Here is a 26,113-nt window from a genome sequence, read left to right as displayed (position 1 = left end):
GTGATTAGGAAACGCGGAGTCGTCCGACGTTGGTCGCGTTGTCCGACTATTACTTACTTACTTAGGCCTTTAAATTCCCTGAGGAACATAGGCCATTGATGAGGAATTGATGAAACTGTCTTAAGGCCTCCACCCCCTTCCCTTAAGACAGTTTCACAATGTTTTTGTAGCAGTAATATCACTTCCGTGTCACAGCCTGGCTGCATCGTCTTGATAAGTAACCTACTGGTATTGGTTGATAACATTCAAAGCGGGTGGTCTGCTTCAGTAAATGTGAAACTAGTCAAAGGATACAGTGGAAATATTGTGAAATGTCTTGACATTGACCATATTCACATGGCAGCCATTTTGCTCTTATGTCGTACTTGGGGGTGGGGAAACCTCACCCCAACTGCATGATGATGTAAAAGCAAAATGGCCACCATGTAACTATGTGAATAATGGTGCAATTGAGGTATTTTACCAGTGAAAGGCAGCCATGCATAAGAACAGGACTCTTCCTCCTCCCTGAACCCTACAAAGCGGGGGGGGGGGAGAGAAAAAAACATCATCTTTTTCATAGCGTCATTATCATCATCATCACCAACAACAAAACAAACATCATTGCCATTACCAACATCATTCATCATAGCATAACAGTCACTATTATACCATTGTTTCACAGTCAGAAGAACAAGCAGGCAGACAAATAGAATGTTAGCCCTCCCAATCAAGGCTTTCAAATGTACTTTTGTATTTGCTAGCACTGCATAGCTTTGAATGCTGAGTACCACAGACGAAAAACAGTCCAAGTCCAAATTTCATTCTGACCCCTCCACGAAAAGGCCTCGTTGTCCTGACCCCTTATTCATCATTTATACATTATGGATAAATAGTGTGGACTTAGACTGTTTCTCGTCTGTGGCATTATTAACCACATGAACCCTAGCTAGCATCCATATAGAACTTATCATAGGCTAATAAAGCAAATATCGGTATTCACCTAAATAATATATATAACCTATCTGCAAGCTCACAACATGTGTTGGGTTGTGAGCCTATACAGTAGATATACTGCTAAGAGATTAGGTGTGGAGTGAAAAAGGAGCCAATGGGGCCAAGTATAGACCCCTGGGGGGGGTTCCCAATGAAGGATACAGGGTTTAAGTGGTTAAAAGCATAAATGCATAATTGTTGTGGTCAGACAGACAGAATAGACTTACTCTTGACAATAATAGAGGCCTGGGAAGAGGCCTGTCCATGGATGTTTGAAGCTGTTGCGATGTACTGGGCTGTGTCATCGGTTGCACACCTTAAAAAAGCAAAGCAACATACAGTATGGGTTTGTCAAGAAACCGATTACTGTTCTCATCTTAACGAGTTTCAAAAGCAACTCCTAGAAGTTATTGTAGATGAAATAATGTACTCATGAACTGGAGTCAAAAACATCTATTCCTTTGTATCAAGCTCCCAAATACGGTATTGGTGGTCTCTGCTCTAGATGCTAGATCATGATCTGCGTTAGACCAACATGTTAGCCCTGGACATATCACCAGTAAGACGCGCAAACGCGGGAAGCGAACGCAGCTGAGACCCTGCAGATCATGTCTGTCTGTCTGTCTGTCTGTCTGTGTGTCTGTCCCGCTGTTACTGTATATGTGGACCTGGCCCCTTTTGTGCCCATATATGGAGCGGAGTGATTTGTTTGTGATTGATGCAACACACTCCATATTTGGACGTATTGATGCAACACACTCCATATTTGGACGTATAGCGGGACAGACAGACACACACACACACACACACAGACAGACATGATCTGCTAGGTCTCATAGTAAGTGCTCACTGCGTTCGCAATAAAAAACAAAGCACTGAGAGGTGATTCCTTACACTCTTATATTTACTATGAGCTAGAATTGACAATTGACGGTAAGTGATGACTTTGTAACGATATATATCGATATAAACTGGGGACAATTTTAATTGATTTGAGGATTTGATTTGTGTAAAATGTTTCCTGTCACTTGCTTGCTAGTTGCTACACAGTATTGAAAAGAGAATAGTACAGATGGCTTATCTACGTCAGGACTGAAAAGAGGGTATAACTTAAGACTATTGTTTAAAAACAGGATTTGAGATTTGTGGAAGAGAAATGATTAAAGAAAAATGTTTCCTGTCATTTGCTACAGTATGAAAAACAAACAGTATTGTAAAAGAAAAAGCAGAAAATAATGGATTTGTGGAAGAGAATAATAATGTGTGTGTGTGTGTGTGTGTGTGTGTGTGTGTGTGTGTGTGTGTGTGTGTGTGTGTGTGTGTGTGTGTGTGTGTGTGTGTGTGTGTGTGTGTGCAGACGCGCACCCACACACGCATGCGTGGGGAGTGCTTAAGTGTGTTTAAAGGCTGATGGAAGGACGGTCTGAAGATACCTGAGTATCATATAACACTGATCTCAGAGCTTGAACAGCTGAGCTTGTTTGAGACTCAGGCCAGGACAGAGAATTTCGTTGGCCCCCTCTGGGAAACACATTCCAACCAGAGTCAGCTGAGCCCATTACTAGAAGAACTTGAGTCTTAAGAGTGTGAATAACTGTCTTCTTTGTCCTTATCAAAGAGTGCTATGGCACTACATTTTGATAGAGATAGAGAGAGCAGTTGCACTCGCTATCAAATGCACAGTAAAGTTTTGCTAATCCTTTTTGTGTGACTGGGCTGTAAGGATAGCTACACAGTATGTCCGTACTACAATCCAACACTAATCCCAAACAAGATGTGGAATTTTCTGTGTGCATATGTGCTCTACTAAGGACCCCTGGTCTTTTCCTTTAATGCCACCGTTATAGGCCAAAATGTCTACTTGCACAAAAGATATCTCAAAATCTAATTGGCAGATTGATATTACACTTACAGTAACTGGGTGCATGCATGATCCCTGCGTGAAGGAGACTAACGGCCAAGCTACACCGGGCATGTGTGCGTTTGACGTAAGTGCACTGCACGCACAAAGTATGCGTGAGAAATGCCCCTGCTACACCAGATCTGTGGCGTGCGGCAGATTTGTGCGGGACCTTCCGGGAGGATATATAGATATGCGCGCATACGCACGTAAAAAAATAGAACCGATCCTATTTTTAGAGCACACATATCCGTGCCCCGCGGTATCCGTGCGTCTGGTGTAGCTGGTATCATTGACATATATTGGTCCTATCCAAACGCACTGTACGCGCGCAGTAAACGCATACGCACTGCGCGCACAAACACGCCCAAAATCGCCAGGTGTAGCCCGGCCGTGACTCAGGCCAAAATGTCAGCTTTGCACAAAATATATAGTGCAGTATCTTACTGATTTTGATGAGCACATAGCCTCTAGCAGCACCATTCAGCCAACATTTCCGGTAGGCTAGTCTTATTCCAACTTGGGTTAATTGTCCCGATCCGATCACGATCACATTATACAGGGCTTGACATTAACTTTTTGAGGCACTTGAGGACAAGTACATAGAGCACCGAAGTCCTGACGTCACTGTCGGTAGAGGGCGTCAGTCCCCAGGTTCATGTATTTTTTATTTGCATTGAAATCCCCATAGGAGGATTTTAGATCTCTTCATATAAGAACTGCGTTTGAAAAATAAACCATCACCCGGGCCTTTTCACTCATATGGATATGAAGCGACTGAAGGTGGAAATGTACAAATATACCCAAATAGTAACAAAATAAGCGTTAGAAATGAGTCAAACAACCCAGAGACTACATTTCCGGGTAGGCGGTTGGCTGCATCTGCCCGTCGCACAACAGAAACTGAATGTTAATTACGTTAATTTTTATTCTTATTTTATTGATATTTAATGTTTCGTGGTTAGTACGAGTCGAGTCACCACCAGCTGAGCTTATGTCAATGAGGTATCTCAGGCACGCAATGTGTTGACAGCTGGGCGTGACGTATATTGAGGCTTTCAAGGCTTTTGCGGCCACATTAATTCCATTTTCTCCAGAAACTGGCTGTATCAAATATTAATGGACATCATTAACGACACACAGCCACAACCCTGACAGAAAGGCAGAGATGATCGGTTTATTTTTCAAACACAGTTCTTATATAAAGTGATCTAAAATACCCCGATGGGGATTTCAATGCAACTAAACAAATACATGAACCTGTGTACTGGCGCCCTCTACTGAAAGTGACGTCAGACTTCGGTGCTCTATTTCCCATTCACTTGTCCGGGCACAAAAGTCACTTGTCCGAAACACGAGCACACACAAATACATTTTAAATCAACTAACTATAAGGTTATGGTGAATACATGTTTGAATATTAGATGAATATAAATACATTATTATAGTACAAGTTAATAGCCCTAGAGAGTCTGTCATCTTAGATCGATCCTGTTCGCGCACGGTAATAAGCAGACTGACCTTGTCTGCAATTAAACTTGTAGCACTGCGTGTGTACTCATTGAATAATTAATTCATGAGACTTACAGTCAGATATTTTCTTCTAGTTTCATATCCATTTGAAAGTTCTGGCAGAAAACGTATGTGTTTAATAAAAATATTGCCACTATTAAATAAAGTATTGTTACTTTTAAAGTAAAACATTTGAGTACGTCTTCCGCCACTGATGAAAAGTGAGATATTAAAACGTTAAGCATTTGAATCTGGGGATAAATAAACCCACCTGGCGAGCTCCAGAGAATGCATCCCTCCACAGCCTTCAACCAGGTATTTGGATGTGTCCAGCAGGGTACCATCTTTGTACCTAAAGGCATGGAAACATCATCAACAACTTTAGAAACACATTACAATATGCACTGACTGCAAGTCTAGGATCATGGCCCCGGACGGTTAAGACTTCCGGCCATCTTTAGGCTACTAATCCAGCCTGAATCCCAATCCCGACGACCTTTGATGCGTCGAGTCACTCCCCATCTCCCTCTCTCTCTCTAACCATTTCCCCGATTAAAAAAAGAAGTCTAGGATCATTAAAAGGGAAAGGACTCGGTGCAAGACAGACCTCCACCAAGACTCCACCAGATTTCTGAAATCTGTCAATGATTTACATATCATTTAATAGACCGAGAAAAAAAGTACATTCACAAAAAAATCATGGCCAGCCTGTGTTGTCAGTCGTCTCTGACATAATATCTATCTACAGTATCTGTATGACGTACGGTATACGAAACTTGGCCCCAACCCCATTGACCTACATTATAAAATTTAAGTTAAATGTTTCTAAAGATTTGTTTTTGGCTTTTCTGCCTTTATTGATAGTGAAGATGGACAGGAAAGAGGGAAAGAGAGAAGGGGAGAGAGACATGCAGCAAAGGTCGTCATGAATGGGACTCGAACACACGACATGCTGTCATGCCAGAGCCTATATGTGGCATGCGCCTGGACCACTTGGCCAGTGGGCGCCCCAAGTTAAATGTTTAAAATAGAAACAATTAGTGGGGATATAACAGATAATCAGACAAAGGGATCTGTCCCTAGCAAAGGTGAAAGGCCCATACCAGTGTTTTTGCATGTTTAAGCAACTTTGATTACATTACATCATGTATTGTGATTCTATACATTTAGATTAGGCTACTGATGACTACTTTCCAAACCGTACCAAAAATGTTAGAATAAATATGTCCTACCAGCCAGAAGTTTTTGTCAATATTCTATATTATTCAAATGCCTCCAAGCTAAAATCATTGGCTGTAATGAATAGTTCATAATTTGTAGTTATTAGGCAAATAAAAAGCAAAATATTCAATATACGTATGATCCTTTAAATCTCTTTGACAGAGGTACCTACAACATTATTATCAATATTAATTAATTAAAGTGATTAATACACAATTACTTTTTGAAGGGGGCTATAATGTCTTCGCAAATTGTATGGCCCATTTCTTAAATAACTACCGGTAATCATTTTTTTCCCACTCATTTGGGAGTATTTTTGTCTGACTGTACATGAAAATTGTCCTCTGCATGAACCCATCCCGACTAACGGGAGCAGTGGCCGCTATTAATACAGTGCCGGGGGAGCAGTCAAGGGGTTAAGTGTCGTGCTCACGGGCCATATGCCTTAACAGCCTGAGTTAGTCATAATGTCTGAGTCTTGTGCCGGAAATAGCCGATCTACAACCTCACAACGTGTCACTCACAACAACAAATCACATCACTGCATCATGTTGTGAGCTTGCAGATCTGCTGGCTCGCAAAGTATGAATCGACAAACAATTTCCTGTCGCAGACAGTGTGACATAACTTTAGGCTGACTGGAAAATTTCCAAATGCAGTGATAGGAATGTCTAGGTTTCACTGCATTACTGTAGTGCAGTGGTTCCCAAACTTTTTCATGTCAAGGACCCCCAAAATTATACTCATTAGGCTGCGGACCCCCCATTTGAAAATATAATGCCAAGGACCCCCATGAGAGAAGTTTTTACCCCTCTAGCAGTGATTTTCACCCATTTTCATTTCAAGGGCCCCCGGATTGATCTGAATTCGACTATGGTCCCCTATTTAATGGCATTTCTATCTTTGGGACCCCAATGTACAGTATATTGTAAAAATCAAAGTTATTTAATTCTGAGAGTGTACATTTGTACACTCTCAGAGTTACAGACCCATAAGGGTCCATTTGGTTCCAAACAATCATTTAGCTGGGGACCCCCTGGAACTCTCTCAAGGACCCCTAGGGGTCTCCGGATCCCAATTTGGGAACCACTGCTGTAGTGTATTAAAATTGTGGTTATGTATTGTGTACTGTACTCACCATCTGACAATGGGCATGGGGAAGCCCTCGACGGTGCAGAAGAGTTTGACCGGAGCGTTCACAAACACTGTGTGGGATCGCAGTCTGACCAGGAACTTTGGGCCCCTGATCATGGACTCCTCACGTATATACTTCTCCACCATCTTCGTCCTCACCTGTTGTTAATAAACAAAATGAGGAACATGACGATGGCCCGGGAAAAGTTTATAAACTTCATTCTCATCATCTGACATACTCCTCAATAATCTTCTTCCTAACAAAACAAATTTGTGTTTTCTTTTCATCAACAGATATCGGTCACCTTTATTAAATGCTGTCAAGTTATCTGAATGCGTTTGTAGTAGTGGCTCAGAGCATCAAAAGTCTATTATCTCCCCAAGCCATAGGGAATTGCCTTTGGCTTAGTGATTAAGATGTTGGCTTTCCACGCAGGAGACCTGGGTTAAATTCTCGGGTGTTAAACGTTAATCCAGAAATATCTTTGCCAACAGCTGTCTGTCTGCCTAAAGTATATCATAATCGCCGGTTAAGACATTGTCATAATTACATAATAAATATAATCAACCGCAATAGCACGTTAGCCAGCAATGTCAGCAAGTGATTCTCAATTTTTGTTCTTCATAATCGTTTGTTTGTTTATTTGTGTCCAAACGGAGTTTATTTTTTTCCTAAATCAAACACTTGCATACTTGAGAAATAATACTGTGAAATGATTGTGTATTTAAGATATACTGTAATGAGAATGCTCCTTTAGAATTACTGTATACAACTACAGCATGGTCAATGCAAACGGACGGCTAAAGGAACTGCATGGCAGTAATGGCATGAATGACAGAGAGAGAGATACTGTGAACGAGAAGGAAAGTCTTACCACTCCCTGTATGCGTTGTTCTTGTTGGTACTGATAGTCGTCCTGCACCACTCCAACGCTGAAGACATACAGTCAGTCAGTTTATCGGACATATTCACAACAGCAATCTAGGCCCTGAATATCTACTGGGAGGTAGCAATGGATATTATACAAACTATTCATCACATCACTGAGTACACAGTAACCTTCCTTTTTTTTGTTTAGATTTTTTGGCCAATTCTCTAAAAGAAATTCCCTCCTACTTTAGTCGTTACACGGCTGACCCTTATACTGGTTGGTCTTCGGACTGAATGTCCGACCTAGGGAAAGATCCTCAGTGTTACGGATCCATTTGGCAACATTTGTACACCTTCTGAGTTATGAATTAACACATTGTGGGCCCCCTTTTCGTTAGTGCTAAAAAAAGGAAAAAAAACCTCCTTGCCTTTTTTACGCTAGTCGAACCATTATATTACTAAGAATTTTAGGGATAAGGATTTTATTTGAAAATATGGCCCCATGGGTCTAGTACCAACTATAGAAGAATTATGTCACTGACTAAATACAAACAGATGTTTCCAAATCGTCTTTCAATTTCAAAACAACAATGCAGCATTTCCCCTGCTATCGAATAGGTGAAGGACATATGTTTACATTTAGAGGGATGTATTTGATAAGCAAATAGTCTTTGATTGTAATGCCAATGTGGTGTAAATCCAGTTTAAGAGACCTTTCCAGCTCACCAAGGAATATATTCTGGGTGTGTGTATGCCATCACATTCTGCCTGACTGCCTGACAGCTCATTTCACAGATCAAAGCAAAGCTGCTTAGCTGTCTTCTGGACAACTGCAGAGTACTCTGTCCTTCAACACTATAAGGCCATATCCAGACGAGAACATTCTTAGCTGCACCTGCAAAAGTTTTTAATCGTATTGCCGTTTCTGCCACACGGAGCCGGCGTTTTGGGTGACTGAATACGCTCATTTGTGAAACCGGGTCCCAGAGTGAAGAAATCTGAATAATACGCCACCCTTGCGTCTCTGTGTGCACAACAATCACACCCATGTGAAAAATCTGAAAATGTTTTGTGTCAGAAGCCCTAGAAGAGAATATTTATGTTAAAAGTGTGTGTGTGTGTGTGTGTGTGTGTGTGTGTGTGTGTGTGTGTGTGTGTGTGTGTGTGTGTGTGTGTGTGTGTGTGTGTGTGTGTGGGGGGGGGGGGGGTCAAGAAATAATAATTAGAAATAAAATAAATAGCAGATGTTGGCCTACAAGCTGTGTGTGGTACAAAGTGATGCACTGTGAGAACCACTTGTCCTACATCCTAAGAGTTTTCTGATATTTCTATATAGCTAAAATTGAAAATGATAGATCTGGGGGAAACGCACACAAATCACAGTCATCATTACTAATTAATTTCTACCTTCAGAACATATACAAAGTAATATAATACATTCTGAGAATAAAGCACCTCCCAGTCACTATTCAGTTCCATTTACAAAGAATTACTCTGCCACTTTGTAACTGGACCATTGCTGTTGAGAATAAAACATGTTAAAAGAAATCAGCTGCCACAAAAGCCTTTGATGGTAGCAAAGATGGAATCGTTAGCTTAGTTAAACAATGAGAGGGAAGCAAATGATTAAGAATCAGTAGAAACAGTGGGGGTAAATAAAATGATAAAAACACAACAAGGACACTTTGTTGCACACAAACAACCTTCACACCAACACAGTTGATAAGAAAGAAATAATGGTGATAAAACGGTGTCATCATGCCACAACAATAGGAACAGCACAACACATTGACTGAAGAATCATCAAAATATTAATTATTAAAAAGAAAACCACATAAATAAACATTCTTATATTATTGCTGTGGAGATGGGTATAGTTCAAATTATAATTGTGAACACTTTCCCAAAGCTGGAAAACAGTCTCCAGTCCAGTGTTGGGGCTGTTTTTTCATGGCCTGCAAAATGTGTTTAAATCGTGTGTTATTATAGGAAACACCTTTCAGTTTGAGAGATAGTGTGGAAAAATATACCAGCATAAATTCAAAACAAGAAGCTTGCTTAATGGTTATTATCCCACATAATGCACAGCACCTGTAAATAGTGAAAATCGTCAACTAGACATACAGTATTACTGTTTTCTCCATCATTCCACCTTTAACTTCACAACACAACAAATCTACATTAGAATTAGAACTACCGTTTGCTACAGAAACACTACTGACATTATATCAACAACCCTGTTGATATAATTTACCTTACAGATGCCATTTACTTTGAACTAAGCTATAACATCTTAGTGTATACAGTATATTACCGTATACAAACCAGCTATGAGTTCATATAAGTTACGGTTAAGCTGTGTTAGCTTTACAAAATGTTATGTGTGTAGTATTGTTAGCTAGATTGTGGTAAATGCCGCTGTCTGTGGTTGCAGCCATGGGTGATGCCAATGCCTGCAACACGCATAGCGTCAAACCAGTGAAGAGTTGGAGTATAAGGTTTGACCATGCGGCCACCCAGTTGACCCCGTCCTGTCTGGTCGCAGCCATGCTGACTATATATAAGGGATGATTTACAATTATTTGGCTATCATCGGTATGCAACTCGCATAGCACTGATTCAGCAGCAAGCGGATTTGAGTGCCTGCTTTCTTAAATTATTTTTTGTGTGGAATCGTCAACCTGAGAACAGCACTCCTGCATTCCCCAGACAGACAGTTGGCGGGACTACACCGGGGGGGGTCGTTGACAAACGCCATGACGGGGGAGTCCCGTCACGTCACGTCAAACGGGAGAGACACATGGTCAGAATTTGCTTTAACTCGTCACTATATTACGACTAGGGTTGGGGACCCGGAAACAGTTATTTTTCAGACCCGGTTCTGAGGTTGAAGAACCGGAATCGGTTCAATCGTATTTGGAACAGTTTTTTTTTATTCCACTGTCAGAGCTGGTTATGTGGACTTGACGTCTGCTTTGCAATTACAATACTGGTGGTTCTCAAACCTTTTCATTTCACAGATTGTACAAATGAGTTACAGTCCTCAAGGGTCCATTTTGGTCCATTTGTACTCTCTCAGAGTTACAGTTCCATAAGGATCCATTTGGTTCCATTTGTACTCTCTCAGAGTTACAGTTCCATAAGGATCCATTTGGTTCCATTTGTACTCTCTCAGAGTTACAGTCCCGTAAGGATCCATTTGTACTCTCTCAGAGTTACAGTCCCGTAAGGATCCATTTGTACTCTCTCAGAGTTACAGTCCCGTAAGGGTCCATTTGGAACGCCCTATAGGAATCGTTAAAGGGAACCGTTAAAGAATCGGACCGTTAATAGTGATTTGTCAAGGAACCGCAATCGTTAACATCCTAAAGGTTCCCAACCCTTATTACGACATGAGAGTGAGAAAATGTTGGTGAATGGTGATGGCTGTTAATACTGCTATACTGCAACCACATTAGTAGTCATTTTAGCTCTACTGTGGTAGTGCTATGTTAGACTATAACTGCATTGAACATAAGGTACCTGCCGGTGTATTCTTTCACCACATATCGTTTCTGTTTGTGGTAGTACTCATGGTCGTAACTCCCCGGTTTGGGCAACATTGACATGGTGACACTGTAGAAAGTGACCTGACAGACCATCACACGCGCACACACACATACGTGTGCACACAGACGTGCACATGCATGCACGTGTCCGCAAACACACACACACACACACACACACACACACACACACACACACAATACTGTAAAGACACACACAAAACACAATATACAGTATATACACAAGCACAGATATGTACACACACATAGATATAGATTGCAAGACATTAAAGAGCCTGTAAACAGGGCATTTCCTGATGAGAGGAGGTTTTCTGGGTGGGGATAAACACCTCACCTTATGGCATAATACCTAATCCTATAACTACACTAGTCTTCTGTCAAGGTACACGGCCAGTGTGTCATGCTATATACCCTAGGGCGGCCTAGGGCCTAGACTAGAGCTTATGGGTGCATTTGGTTTAATTTTACACTCTCAAGAGTTACATTATTGTTAAACATCTTACTTACTTTACAAGTGACTACACAATTAGCATGGAATTGTGGACAAAATCTTATCCAACGGCAACAAAATATATTCTTTAGTTTTTGGGTCTGTGGCTCAAATGCAGAATAAATAATGGGCCTTGATATAAAAAGGATTGAAAACCACTGCCCTAGAGTGAATTTTCATATTTTCCCTAGAACCACTCTTTCACTGCCTTCAGTGGACACCCAAAAACCTAATTTTACATACTTAACTTTTAATTAAAAAATATATATAATTCTAATTTGACAGGGTGGATTATAACACTTTATGTTATGTTATAACACTATATCATTATAAGGACAAATTCTGAAACTAGCCACTATGATGTAGTGGCTTCATCGGTCATTAAAACATTATGATTTTTGGCGACTACCTTAGCATTAAGGGTAACTGTTGTGTCTGCCTGCGTTGCTGCAAGAACGAGCCGAAGGAGAGTTCTGTAAGCAGCGCAGACGGGTAATATTGCTTAAATATATACTGTAATACTGCTTATAGGCCTACTCATACGGGGGTTAGGGTTCTTCCTGTTTACGGGGTCTTTAACAAAGTGATTGCATGTTAGCAGGTGGGCTACACATACAGCAACATAAAGAACACACATGGACAATATTGGAATGGCATCACACACAACTGTTCGCATGACTCATGACGTATTTTTGAACCCCATAGGGTTCAGGAATGACAAGGACAAACGGATCAGACATACGCACGTACACCTTGTTAGCACACAAACTTTGGTCATGGAAATTGTAAATAAAAAGGAAGACATTTTTCATGTGACAGCAGTGGACACACACACACACACACACACACACACACACACACACACACACACACACACACACATTGCTATTCATAGTATTCCATTACATCACCAGAGCCATTTGGCTACCTCACAGCAGCAGTGCCATATATAGTTAGTGAGTTTGGCTTGACAGGGAAATTAAGTTGATCTTTCTAAAGCTTTGTACTGTATGTACATTTACTGTACTTATAGAGGCAAGCTCAAACTATACTTTGCCTCTCGGCTGGGCACATGCAAAATACAGTGATACGGTAAAAACGTGTGATCTCTAGCCTGTTGTGCCCATACCTTCCAAACCATTCAACCTGTCTTGTTGCACCTGTGTTCTCATATGTCAATCCTGTGACACACACACCCCGCATGGTGAACCCGCCCATCAAACGGGTTAAAGGCACACACAGGCAGAAATGGCTCCTTCAGTACTACTATTTACAGTACTGGCTGTATAAAGTCATGTTTCAATATTTCTATACAATGTCTTCAAGTGCTTTAACTATCTCCATGTTAAGCTCACTTAAGTATAAGCGTCTGAATTTAGAGTCCAAACAAAGACGTGTGTCACGCAGTGCAGCAACAGCTTCACTACTATTTCATACGACATACGTCACACCCACACCCACACCCACACCCACACACACACACACACACACCCACACACACACACACACACACACACACACACACACACACACACACACACACACACACACACACACACACACACACAGTGGAGTGAGAACATGATTGTCTTACATCATCTTAGTCTTCAGAGATACCAGAAATAAGCTCAAATGAAATATGAACCACTACCTAACCCAACTCCCAACCTCACCCTGCACACTGCAGTACATGCAGAGATATTCCTACACAGAAAATGTTTATTTCACTAAGTAATATAGACCCAAATGAAAACCTTGTTTTACTCTCCATTTCTACTGATTCTCAGAGTATCCATACTGTATACTTATACCAATTCCACAAATACTATCCAAACAAACTGACTCTCCTAGCATTATGAACACACCGATAGCATAGTGTAATATTAGTGTGGAATAAAGTGGCTTTTTTTTTCTTTCAATATCCCCTTGCTTCAATGTCCCGTTGCTTCCTAGAATGACAGCACTAAACCCAACACAGCCCAAAAGCTAGTGCTCTGAACTGACAGCCATATGCTAATCCCATCACTTGCAGACAGACCTAGTATGCTACTTTAACTCCAAGCAGTACTGTAACTGCTCACAAATGCCTGCCAAATGACACCCAAGCCTCTCTGATCTCCAAAATGTTCTGCTCAAGCTCCCAGCCATACCTCAACAAGCTCCCAGAGAGCCATGGCCATAAATCAACAAACGTTGATTTATGGCCTATCCCTATCTGATCACAAAACGCCTTCCATTTGAATACAATTTGCATTAACAAATTGCTCTGGCGATAACACGGAATACAATCCAATCCAATTGGAGGCTGAATTGCCAGTAAATTGATGTGTGCATGTCTGGAGTCCAAAAACAGCACACAGACAATAAACCCAATACAACCCAAAGGACCAGGCAGGAATCCTAGTCCCACTAAGTGCATCAACAGCCTATTGGCTTCCTCCCTGGAGTCCATTTAACCACTTAGCCAGTCATTACGATGATCACATCCATTGTTATGACAGTCACACATAAACATAGACGGTCATTAATCTCAATACATTCATTCTTCTGTAAATCACTGCAAATTAAATTACTATTTAATTCACAGTTGATGCATTTGGCATTGGTTAAGTTCCACATCACGTCCCTTGGAACGCCCGACCCTCTTTCTGGTCATTTCCCATCCCTCTGTCCTACTTTATGCCTCACACCTGCCACACCTAACAGAAATGAGGAGCAAAAAGGCAACGGAGAGGAGAATAAAATAGTAGTTTTCTTACCCCTTGAGAGTTCCTTTGCAGAGCCTTCGGTCGTCAGCCTGAATCCACAGGGAGTAAGCCTAAACCAAGTACTGGGCCATCAAAACCTCCACCACCCAACTCCCACGACCCCCACCTGCCTTTCCTTGATGCCATATAAGGAGAGGGAATAGCCTATATATAACCAGGCCCCTTCAAGACTGTGTGCAGGCTTGCTAGTACCAGAGGCCTCTGAATGAAAAGATCTACAGGCCATTACTGTTTTCAACGGCAGCCATGTTGGCTCCACAGCCCTGCTCCAGGGCCGTTGCTAAGTTACAGGAGATCCTAAGGCAATTGGAGGGCATTGCTATACATATTTATAGTGTTATTCTAGATAATATCCTATTGGATCCATAGTACAATCTGATCAAGCTTTTTAAAGACTCTGCTTAAGATGGGCCAATTTAGTCTATATTAATAAAACTATTAAATCAATTCAGTTACCAATTTAATTGATTGACACATATGTGTATGTTGGATTTTAAAAAGTATTCCAAAGGACAGAACAGGCTACATAGAGTTAAGTTCTCAATGCTCTAAGTGCGCAATTTAGTTTTTTTTCTCCATACTAACACGTTTAACAACAGCATGCTTAATATGTATATACTTTAAAAAGTCCCTAGCTGCAAATTAGGGTCTAGATCACTTCTGCACATCTCTCTTAAAGATCTTAAGATGCAGGGCTACAAGCTGAACTTTAACGAGGGCCTATTTATAAAAGTAGCTACAGTTACAGAGCAGGACTATTCCTGACTCTGCTGAGGAACAGCAAGACACATTTCACTTCACTAATATGGGAGAATGGTGGTAGGTAGGTACAGACTGTATGGGGAAAGGGTACCAGAGAAAAACATGGGAGAAAAAGCAGGACAAAGTATTTGTAAGAGTCAAGGAGAATGTGACAGAGAGAGACAGAGAGCGGGGGGGAGAGAGAGAGAGAGAGAGAGATAGAGAGAGAGAGAGAGAGAGAGAGAGAGAGAGAGAGAGAAAGAAATCCAAGCCAATTGTTTTATGTAAATAGTAGGAATAACTGAATAATGGTGCAATGAGTGCAGGTAATCTTTCGCCTGATGTATAGGCCTACTTGCGCGTGTGTGTCTCACACCGTAAATAGATCTACAGTATGCAATATTACAAGCTTACAATACAGTGTGTCACAGACGCAGAAAGAGTCCCATGTGAGTTTATAGATCTGCCATTTTGGGTAGCAAAAGCAATTTTTCCCCCTTTCCTTCAGTGTGACAAGTTGCAAATATCAATGTGTCTCACAACACGTACTGCCCTTCACTAATTTAAAAGCCGAGTACACACTGCACGGTAGGATAATCTACTGCCTGGGGGGGGGGGGTGGGGGGGGCTTACCTATCATTGAGGTATTAAGGCACTCTCATCCACCTCTGGGTACAGCCTGGCATACATACGGGACACAGAGAGAGAGAACAGATGTGGTGGGTTTATGAGATTTGCGCAGGAGTATTATACATTTTTTTCTCCTCCTTGATTTCTATTCTGTGCGCATCTCTTCTGTTATGTTCACTGTTCCCTCTGCCCGTTCTCTGTACGTGTGTGTGTGTGTGTGTGTGTGTGTGTGTGTGTGTGTGTGTGTGTGTGTGTGTGTGTGTGTGTGTGTGTGTATTCATTGGTGATAGACTATTACTATATTTGTTTTATTTATTTGCGCAATAAAAAAACTGTACAAAAAGTTAACAGTACTAAAAGGTAAAAGAGAAAAATAAGTGCAGGTGAGAAAAGAAACCCATAAAGGGCTTATATACATGTATGGTTCTGGCACCCAAGATAAACAAATAGTAAGTTAGACAAAGTACTCAAACATAAGGTATGAAAAACAACATTGTATGTAGATGGACATACAGTATTACAGTAGCCTATGTCCATATATTCAATGTTGATAATGTTGACACTTTTACGCTTTCATTCAGAGACCATACCCATTTCAAATAGTGCTAGAATCTAAGCTTAACAAGATTTATTTGTTATCTTGTTTTGTTTTTTTCTCTTACCTCTCTCTGAGACTCTCCCTCTTTCAACCTTGTTGCTGCTATGATGACAGGCTGATGTTATCCTGTCTCATCTTGAGTTGTCAGAGAGAGCCCTCTGCTGGTCATAGTGAGGCTTGTAAATTGTAACATCATGCATGACTTTAGGTAGCCCTGCCTGAAGTGAAGGGAAACAGACTAAAAGTAGTAGTACATTATCATTCTAATGTCGACGAAATATAAATATTATCTTTAGTGGTGCCGTGAAGTTTGGGTAATTGTCGTCATACCGACAACCGGCTGTCGACAACGACGACAGACTATTATGTATTAATTACACCACACCAGTGCAGCTGGAGATATAGCCAGGACCCCAATGTAAACAAGCCGTCGTTCTTTTCTGGGTATTATTTAGTTTCGATACTCTTCTTCTTTCCGAGGCTATTAAAGCAGACCGTCCTTGACCTGTGCTTTCCTCGAACTGTGCTTATATAGTCTACAAACTGTTAAGAAAATGTTCCATCAGTCAAAACCGTTTCCTTTCACCAAGCTGGCCCTAAAATAACGAACTACATACAAAAATAAAACTACGTCTACCAGAGGAGGAGTGGAGGTGCGCGGCCGCGGCGCGTGCGTGCGTCACGTGACGACGCAGGATCACGTGACAGATTCTGGGACGTACTGTAACAAGATAAGAAGTGGTTTTTATATCTGACTGTAAACAAACTGGCTTTATAGTTTGTAGCTCCAAGACAGAGGAACAAACAACCATAGAAACCACAAACCTACAGCTCTGAGAACCACAGAACTCCTGAAGAAGAACACGATCGGTGAGCATTTAAGTTATACCCCCGTAGTTTAATACGTGGATGATTTTAACCTATTTATTTTGATAATAAGTAAGTAGATAGAAGATAACTTTGGCTGACACAGTTTTGAGTTGACAAACGAACGGGGTCACTCACTCAGTCAGTCACGATACGATCTGGGAAAATTAGCTTAAGTTATGGCAAATCTGAAAAAAATGCTTATACCTGCACTAGCTTTCTTCACAGATGTGTTCATAAAGGTGTCTACTATCACAGAAAAATGCTGAATCCATTGCAAGCATTCGTTTTGCACAAAAAACACCCCTTTGCCTAAAAATGCCCATAGCCGTCATCACAAATGTGATGAGGACGAGGTCAGCACATTTGGGCACATTTGGCCGTGGCTATGGCCTGTCTGTCTGTCTGTCTGTATGCACGTGTGTGTGTGTGTGTGTGTGTGTGTGTGTGTGTGTGTGTAAACAAGAGGTGCTCATGTCATGATGCATGATGTGGTCTGCTGCATTTCTTTGATGTGGGCACAGCTTTCTTTATGACTTCTTTTCACTTCCTCTGTAGCCTCAGGAACCCAGGGTTTCTTTCTGTAGCAGCACATTTCCTCTTCATTTGTACGTCACATGCATCTATGAATATGAGTAATATGATGTACTGTAGTAGTCCATTTGTGGGCTCCTTTTTTTGTTCACAACATCTATATGTTGATAATTAATTATTGTCGAGACAGACTTGTAGTCTGGCTAATGTGATTCAGTACCAACAGACGCGGGTTTACCAGACTATTGTGTTGCCACGTCCCACTTGCTGTCAATGCATTAAAGCAAAATAAAACCTCACAACTGAAAATGTTTGTACGGCCAAGTCTATAATGTGCGAAGAAATCACAGATTGAGACACAGAAATATTTTTGATTGAGTATTAACTATCAAGTGAAGATTGACAGGAAAGAGGGAGAGGGAGAGGGAGAAGGGGAGAGAGACATGCAGCAAAGGTTGTCATGAACTGGACTCGACCACGCAATGCGCTGTCAGGCTAAAGCCTATATGTGGCATATGCCCCTGGACCACTAGGTCAGCGGGCGCCCCGGGCCTTAACCTTTGCTTTTATATGAAATATGCCGAGACCATATTTGGAAGATGCTTCTGAACATAACATATTGCTAGTTTGACGACTTGAAAAGGTATAATCTTAAAATAATATAAATAGACAATCTACATTCTACAAGGTCTCAATGTGTCACAGATGCATTGAGAGCATTGAGATTAGATTGGCTGTTTTCGCAGCACAACATGCTTAAATTCCATAGAAGGCATGCTGGCCTCTATGGAATCCAAATGACTGAAATCAGTCGTGGCGACTGGGAACTTTAATCCATGTCTTCTTGATAATGTCATTCTAAAAACCTAACATGTGGCACCTTAAATCTATAGGACAGACATGAGACGCTCCGCTACTCTCCTGCTCTACCTTGGAGCTGCCCTGGTGTCCTCCGCCTACATAGGGCCACCACCGTAAGTGATACAGTTTCTCCTGCCTTCATAATATGTCCTCCTATTCTGACCTGAGATCAGATTAAAAAAATGTCTTCTACATCCTGACAGTTTTCTGAAAAAGCTATGTTTCTATGTCAGTCATTCTTCGATTTTTCGAAAATAGCAGACCTACAAGCTCGTAGCGTGGCAAGCGGTGGCACGCTATGAGCTTGTAGATCTGCTATTTTCCAATAGCTAAAGCATAACCTAATGCTAACACCAAAAGGGGTTCCCGCCCAAAATGGGTCCATCCGTCCATCCATGCGCGGATGGATATACAGTATACTTCCCTCCCTCACACATACAGATGTTCTGTAATCTCACATTTTCTGTCATCTCAAATTTCAGAATAAATTCAATTTAGGTACTTTTTAAAAGTACTTTCACTCTATACATACAGTCATTTTAAAGTGTGTGCGTGCGCGCGCGCGCGTGTGTGTGTGTGTGTGTGTGTGTGTGTGTGTTTTCAGACACATGTGGACCAAGCTGATCCTGACACACCACTGGCCGACCACCTTCTGTGGTGTGAGTTTGCCGTCTCAATAGCCTGGTTCAAATTAAGACATGTGTGTGTGTGTGTGTGTTTTCAGACAAATGTGGACCAAGCTGATCCTGACTCACAGCTGGCCGACCACCTTCTGTGGTGTGAGTTTGCCGTCTCAATAGCCTGGTTCAAATGAAGACATGATAGGAGACGCTTAGCGCTTTGTTTTAACTTGTGTTATTCTTGTTTTATTCTTGTGTCTCACTAAAACTTAAACTACTGTAGGCTCGGTCAGTGCACACCACTTTTGTTCCTCTTTTGTCGATACTTTTTGGGCCAACTGCCAATCCCCATTCCTGCATTTCACTTCTTCATTCCTTTCAAATGTTGTTTGTTGTTTGAAGTCAGTGGTCAGTTTGCAGTGGTGTACTTGCCCTTCCTCTAGTCTAGGTTTTCAAATGTTCTTTTTGGACCAAACTTGTTTCGACAGTTGCACCACACCTTCATTTTAGTTTTAATTAACGTTATATTTCTCGTTCATTCGGTTAACTTAACATTTACAAAGCAAGCAACACTAAAGTGTGTGTTCTGAAGTGGCCTAATGATAACTGTACTCCTGTGTGTTGTAGATGGAACACTGTCATGCCAAAATTAACACCTGGACACTGCATGGTCTCTGGTAAGTAAAAAAAAAAGCTTGTATTTGAGTGGCTGATAAGCATTATCCATCATCGTGTCCAATTCACCAATATAATAGTAGGCCTACCATATCCTGCTAGGTCTTATTATGGCTTTGACTTTCATATAATAAATATGCATTTATAATGCATATTTACTGAGACTTTCATTCAAGTACTATATATAAATAAGAATAAACCACAGAGAGGAGAAAGTAATAGGGAAAAGGAAGAAATTAAAGGAATGCACCTGGGATGAAAACTTTGCCCGCCCCCATATGTCTTGTTCTACATCACTCATGTGTGACCCTTTGCGACACATGATTATGTGCCTACTGATAAATCCCAACACTTTTCTTGAAAATCATTCCATTCCATTCTTAAGTTATCTTACTGGCAAACAAAACAGACGGGACAGATTAAAATACCCTGCCACCAACAAGATATGGGCAGGCTTAATATTATGATAACTAAGCAAACGTTGGCCTGGGCCATGGCTCAGTGGTCCAGGCACCTTGGCTGGTAATCCAGTCTGGCAGTTCGACTCCCGATCCCAACGGCCTTTACTGCATGTCTTCCTCCCATCTGTTGCCCCATTTCCTGTCAGCCTACTGTCTGTCCCTCCATAAAAAATATAAAATAAAGGCGAAAGCCACAAAAAAAAACATTTAACTGAGCAAACATTGGTTGGTCACCTATTCATCAACGAGGTGAATAAATCAAAGGCCCTGCTGTCACCTTGCTTGGCTATAACCACCTGTTTTATGATGCCCACATATCTATGTCTGTGTGGGTGTTTTACAGGCCAGATAAAGGGAATGACTGTAATTCATCATGGCCTTTCAACTCCTCATTGATAGAGGTAAGACACTATTGTGCATGTGTGTGTGTGTACGTGCTCGAACCATGTTCTTTCAATTCCGCTTTTTTTAATACAATGTACTGTATACATGAAAGATTCATCATAATAAAAGATTAGAAATGGGGAAGAGAAAGAAAATGGAGAGAAACAGTTTGGCAAGTTGGGAATTTGTCTTTTTGCAGGTTGGTATATTATGAGTACTTAATTTCCGAAATAATAATTGTTTCCCATTCAGGATCTGCGTCCAGACATGGAGAGCAGTTGGCCTGACCTCCTCAAACCAACCTCCTCTGAATTCTGGTATTGACTCAGTTATGCATGATTTATACTTTGTTGTCATCCGATCATTTCAATTCAACAGAAACCAACCTATTAGTTTGGACGGCAGCCTGCAGGGCCTCTGTCAACAGGGGTCCTTGAGGGAGTTGCAGGGGGTCCCCAGCTAAATGATAGATAGTTAGGATGGCAGCCAAATGGACCCTTATGGGCCTGTAACTCAGAGAGTGTACAAATTGATCCAAATGGACCCTAACGAGTCCATTTGGAGTTAAATTAACATTGATTTTACAATATAAACCGGGGTCCCAGAGATAGAAATGTCATTAAACGGGAGTCCGTAGCCTAATGCATGTCAAACTGGGGGTCCTTGAAATTAAAATGGTTGAGAATCACTGCTAGGGCCATAAACATCTTATCTCATGGGATATCTTTTCAAATGGAGGTCTGCAGGCTAATAAGTGTCAATTTGGGGGTCCTTGACATGACAGTTTGAGAACCACTGGCGTGTATATGGCAGGCCAGCAGTGGCTGTGAAGCGATTGCGAAACTATTGTAATGAGTCTGTCTGTCTCTGTCTTCCGCAATGACTCAATAATGTCCACAACAAAATTTATTTATTTACAATGTTCCTCCATGGCAAAAAGTTCAATGGTGGCCTTTGTCTCGTACTCCACTGTTTTCTATAATAACTTATCGTACCTACACAACTGACTTGCTGTCTTTCTAGTTGCCAGTCCTCACATTGTGTTGTGACTCACTGCCACTGCTGTGTGTCTCCCCGTTTGAACAGGAAGTATGAGTGGCATAAGCATGGTACATGTGCAGCCAAGGCAGAGTCTCTGAACAGCGAACATAAGTACTTTGGCAAGGCACTGGAACTGTACCATAAAGTGGATCTGACTGGGTACAAAACGAGCACACACACACACACACACACACACACACACACACACACACACACACACCTAAAATCTAAACCTTACCTTTTGCTTTCACCACAGAGCCCTGGCGAAGTCTAATATCATCCCATCAATCAATTACTACAAGGTAACTTGTTTATTGTGATGGTGTATAATACATGTTTTCTATTGCAATCTGAGTAAATGTTGTGTTTTTACTGGTTTCAGTTAGTCCACATACTACTCAGTGAGCATTATTGTGTTCATACCACTGTGGAAGTCACATCATGTCATATTACATTGACATGGAGATTGCAGTCTAGCATAATGTGAATGCATGATTGTATTGCGGATGACCTTTACTGTCATGTATGCTACAGTATGTAGTATGTACCTACAGTACAGTGTATGTTAGCTCTGGTCCATAGCCTTACTGCTCTTGATGCCGTTGCAGTAACCCTGTAACACCCAGCGTTGCAATACTACAACATATTTTTATTAATTAATTACAACTTTTTTTATGTTCTCTTTTCACCTAAACGTCATCGTTGATGTTCATTGCAATGCCATTGGTCATGATATTTGCATATAAATACCCCCACAGAGGCTGAAATTCACACAAATTAAAAATCTCTGGACTCATTTTTCCATTTCCTGAAAAGCAACAAGGTTTCCACCTTACAGTGATATTATGTCCATACATTATTCTTTTACCTCTTATACAGTATTTAATGCTCTTTTGCTATTTATGTGGCCATACCTAAATAAACCATTTAATGTCTGTGTAGTTTGCAGACATTGAAGCAGCCATTGAGAAGGCCTATGGTGTCACACCTAAAATCCAGTGTGCTCAGGAAACCCAGGTAAAAAAAATAATCACATTCACGTTCACGTATATCTAGTGTAGACGGACACAGAACCTGTATAGATTACTGAGTGCAATTCGTTGGATGACTCCTTTGTCCTAAAGCATCACCAAACAGTATTGTGTTATTATAGTACTATACTTATTACAATATTATATTACACCTATACTTCAGTTGCCTGGCGTCCTGTAGATCAAAACTCTTCACCGAAATAGCCCATTTACAAGATCACAACGCGTTGATCTTGTAGATGGGCTATTGGGACGAGAATGTTTGCCTATTTTCACTTGCCGAGTTGTTTTACTTCAGTAAAAGTATCAATACTGTAACATAGAAATACTCTGTTACAAGTAAAAGTCCGGAATTCAAAATGCACTTGAGTAGAAGAACGGATCGGGTTCATGAGCATTTATTTAAATAGCAGAGCAACGTTTCGGTCTTTCGACCTTCCTCAGGCTGGATTCAGAATGGGCTGACGTTGATACATTCGAGAAGTATAAACAACCAATCAAAATGCACGTGATAATTGTTTGACAGATAACAGTGTACACTGTACCTTTACCTCACATGACGTTGGTTTACACAGCTGTTATCTGTCAAACAATTATCACATGCATTTTGATTGGTTGATGTTTATACTTCTTGAATGTATTTGCCGTGTGTCTCGCTGTGAATGTACAACGTCTGAATCAAGCCTGATATGATGAAGGTCGAAAGACCGAAATGTTGCTATTTCAATAAATGCTGGTGAACCTAGCAAGTGGCGGTGTGTATAAAAATCTTTAGAAAATAGCAGATCTACAAGCTTCCAATGCATCGCATTCGATGCATTGTGAGCGGGAGGCGGCCTTTTTTCCGACAGCAAAAAAAGACCTGCACCCATTGTGAGCTTGTAGATAGGCATTTTCAAATGGCCGAAATGTAATATTTAGTGGTTTATATGTTTTGTAATAATAATCAAAATCTACAAAGTAACTAGTGGTAACTAAAGTTTTCAAATAAATGTACTGGAGCGAAAAATACAATATTTGCCTCTAAGATGTAGTGGAATAGACGCAAAAGTACTGGAAATTGGAAACACTCAAGTAAAGTACAAATACTTCAAAATTGTACTTAAGTTAGTTCAGTGCTTAACTCATTTAGACCTGAGACCAGGTCTAAATTTGCTCTGAAAGAATATATTCTCAAATCTTTTAATATATGAAAAGATTTGCGCCACATTTCCACGCTTTAAAAAATAATAGCAGATCTACAAGCTCATAGATCTGCTATTTTTCTATAGCTAAAGTATAACATAATGCTTAACACAACAAAAGGTAGAAAACTAAGTTAGTTAGTTACTTTCCACCACCACTGGCCACATGTCTGTCTGTAATATGCTTGTTTGTGGTGGTGTCGGTGTTTCCAGGTTAATGCAGGTGTTCAGATCCTGGGCCAGATTGAAGTCTGCTTCAGCCCTGAGTTCACCCTGGTGGACTGTGAGAGGCAGTGGCAGTACAACAACAATGTGGAATATGCTGCTGCTGCCCCGGCTATGGCCGACCCGTTCCCTGCTGCTGCACACGGGTTCAGAGTGTGTGACCCCAATGTGCCCGTTTACTATCCACTGGTACCACAAACTAGATACTGGTAAAATACTGCCATGCGTACTGTATGTATCCATTGTACAGCCTCCATTACAAAACGTTACATACATGAGCACGCATGCGCACGCACACACACACACACACACACACACAAATTACTCAAATCTTTTACTCAAGTGAAAGTACCAACACTGCAATGCAAGAAATACTCCGTTACAATTAAAAGTCTGGAATTCTAAATGTACTTCTTGAGTAAAAGTACAAAAGTATTGGTGCCGAAATGTACCTAAAGTTAAAAGTACTCATTGTGCAAAATGTCCCTTTTCAAGTTTTTTTTTAAAACGTTTGAAAATAGCCGATCTACAAGCTCACAATGCGTCGCATCGAATGGCCAAAATGTGTATAGGGCTGAAGTGGTTATAATGTATGTTTTGTACTAATCAAAATGTACGAAGTAACTACAGTTTTCAAATAATTGTAGTGGAGTTAAAAGTACACATTTTAGTAGAAGTAAAAGTATTGGAAATAGTAAAGTAAAGTCCAAATACCACAAAATAGTAATAAGTTAAGTACAGTGACAGTACTTAAGTAAATTGTTACTTTCCACCACGCGCACACACACACACTCTACAGTACACACTACTACATTTCAATGAGCTTCATGGAGGTAAAACCACTTTCAATGTCCTTATCTGCAAAAAGAATAGCAAATCTACAAGCTCACAATCGTGTCACAATCAAGGGTTTAGTGGTTAATGCCAGATACCGACACATCAAAGCTGTTATGCTGGAGCTACTGTCCTTTTCTGAGTTATTGTGACAGTGGCCAATATTGTTGTTTCTCAGGGATGAGGCAATCTACTGTAGGGGTTCTCAACATGGGTCGCGACCCACGGGTTGAGAACCCCTGATCTACTTTATCATACGCAAACTGTGTATGTGTATAAAGTGTTGTTCAGTCTATCATTAGGTAGTTGCTTATTTTGTCTGTTAATGCATTAATTTGATTAGTGTAATTGAATGTATTGAATTAATTAATTGTGTAAAGCAGCTATTCTGTGTAATGAAAAAAGGTCCTGTACACTGTCTTCACTTATAGAGCAGCAGTTTATTTCAGCTGAGTGACAACGTTTCAGTCTAAAACATCGTTTAGAACGTCGTGTGCGGGACCTCTTTTTTTATCTCATGATTCGCATTTCTTTGCCGTCTCCAACGCACCTGTCCTTGTAGGTGTGCACAAGGACTTTTCTCGACATAATATAGTTAAAATCATGAATGAAGTAAAGTTTTAGCAATCATTAAATGTATGACTTGACTGGCATTATTGTGTTCTAAGTCTTAACAAAACACAGTTTCTTATGTACTGTACTGTCTAGCATTAATTTTGTTCTCTTCAAGTTTCATTATCTGTCAGGCATTTGTTCATTTGGTGCCACCATGTGGCTAAAGTCATGCACTGCATCTCCAAAAACATGCAGTTTCTATTATGGTGCCTTTATATAGCTTTACATAGATTGTGCATTACATTCACCCATTCACACACCCATGCCGGAGGAAACCATGCAAGGCACCAACCTGCTCATTGGGAGCAATTAGGGGTTCAGTCTTGCTCAAGGACACTTCGACACTAACTCTGGGGGAGCCCGGCTTCGAACTGG

The 26,113-nt window shown here is 40.9% G+C and overlaps 2 protein-coding genes across 4 annotated transcripts in view; one reads left to right on the top strand and one right to left on the bottom strand.

Moving 5' to 3' along the window:
- Positions 1-14,522, bottom strand: part of myom2b (myomesin 2b) — a 67,332-nt gene extending 52,810 nt beyond the window's left edge. The window contains exons 1-7 of one of the 2 annotated variants that reach the window (XM_080772074.1): positions 14,429-14,519; positions 11,136-11,242; positions 7,618-7,675; positions 6,747-6,901; positions 4,659-4,739; positions 1,203-1,291; positions 464-514 (exon numbers count right to left, since the gene is read on the bottom strand). In XM_080772074.1, the coding sequence (XP_080628200.1) occupies positions 464-514; positions 1,203-1,291; positions 4,659-4,739; positions 6,747-6,901; positions 7,618-7,675; positions 11,136-11,221 (520 nt within the window). In that variant the 5' untranslated portion in view covers positions 11,222-11,242; positions 14,429-14,519. Of the gene's footprint in view, positions 1-463; positions 515-1,202; positions 1,292-4,658; positions 4,740-6,746; positions 6,902-7,617; positions 7,676-11,135; positions 11,243-14,428 lie in introns of both variants that reach the window. The other variant, XM_080772075.1, reaches the window with a different exon arrangement.
- A 2,610-nt stretch (positions 14,523-17,132) lies between these two features.
- On the top strand, positions 17,133-25,758 carry rnaset2 (ribonuclease T2). 2 transcript variants are annotated; one of them, XM_080759672.1, is made up of 10 exons: positions 17,133-17,276; positions 18,701-18,781; positions 19,393-19,447; positions 19,916-19,965; positions 20,768-20,825; positions 21,061-21,125; positions 21,895-22,008; positions 22,106-22,151; positions 22,792-22,866; positions 24,278-25,758. In XM_080759672.1, the coding sequence occupies exons 2-10, from the start codon at positions 18,708-18,710 to the stop codon at positions 24,500-24,502; spliced, it is 762 nt and encodes a 253-aa protein (XP_080615798.1). In that variant the 5' UTR covers positions 17,133-17,276; positions 18,701-18,707; the 3' UTR covers positions 24,503-25,758. The 2 variants fall into 2 exon arrangements, with proteins under 2 accessions (XP_080615798.1, XP_080615797.1); XM_080759671.1 differs by lacking the exon at positions 19,393-19,447 and adding an exon at positions 19,273-19,327.
- The last annotated feature ends 355 nt before the right edge of the window (positions 25,759-26,113 follow it).

The sequence above is a fragment of the Protomyctophum bolini genome (assembly GCF_963924005.1).
Source record: "Protomyctophum bolini genome assembly, chromosome: 1".
NCBI lineage: Eukaryota > Metazoa > Chordata > Actinopteri > Myctophiformes > Myctophidae > Protomyctophum > Protomyctophum bolini.
Note: the sequence above shows the minus strand (reverse complement) of the source record. Positions and strands in the feature narration are given on the sequence as shown.

What these genes read in the sequence shown, in the direction of transcription:
- rnaset2 (XM_080759672.1), top strand. Translation starts at nt 18,708, where the DNA reads ATGAGACGCTCCGCTACTCTCCTGCTCTACCTTGGAGCTGCCCTGGTG. An exon ending in GGCCGACCACCTTCTGTGGT is followed by an intron (nt 19,448 to 19,915) that starts GTGAGTTTGCCG and finishes TGTGTGTTGTAG; the next exon opens with ATGGAACACTGTCATGCCAA. An exon ending in CATAAAGTGGATCTGACTGG is followed by an intron (nt 22,009 to 22,105) that starts GTACAAAACGAG and finishes CTTTCACCACAG; the next exon opens with AGCCCTGGCGAAGTCTAATA.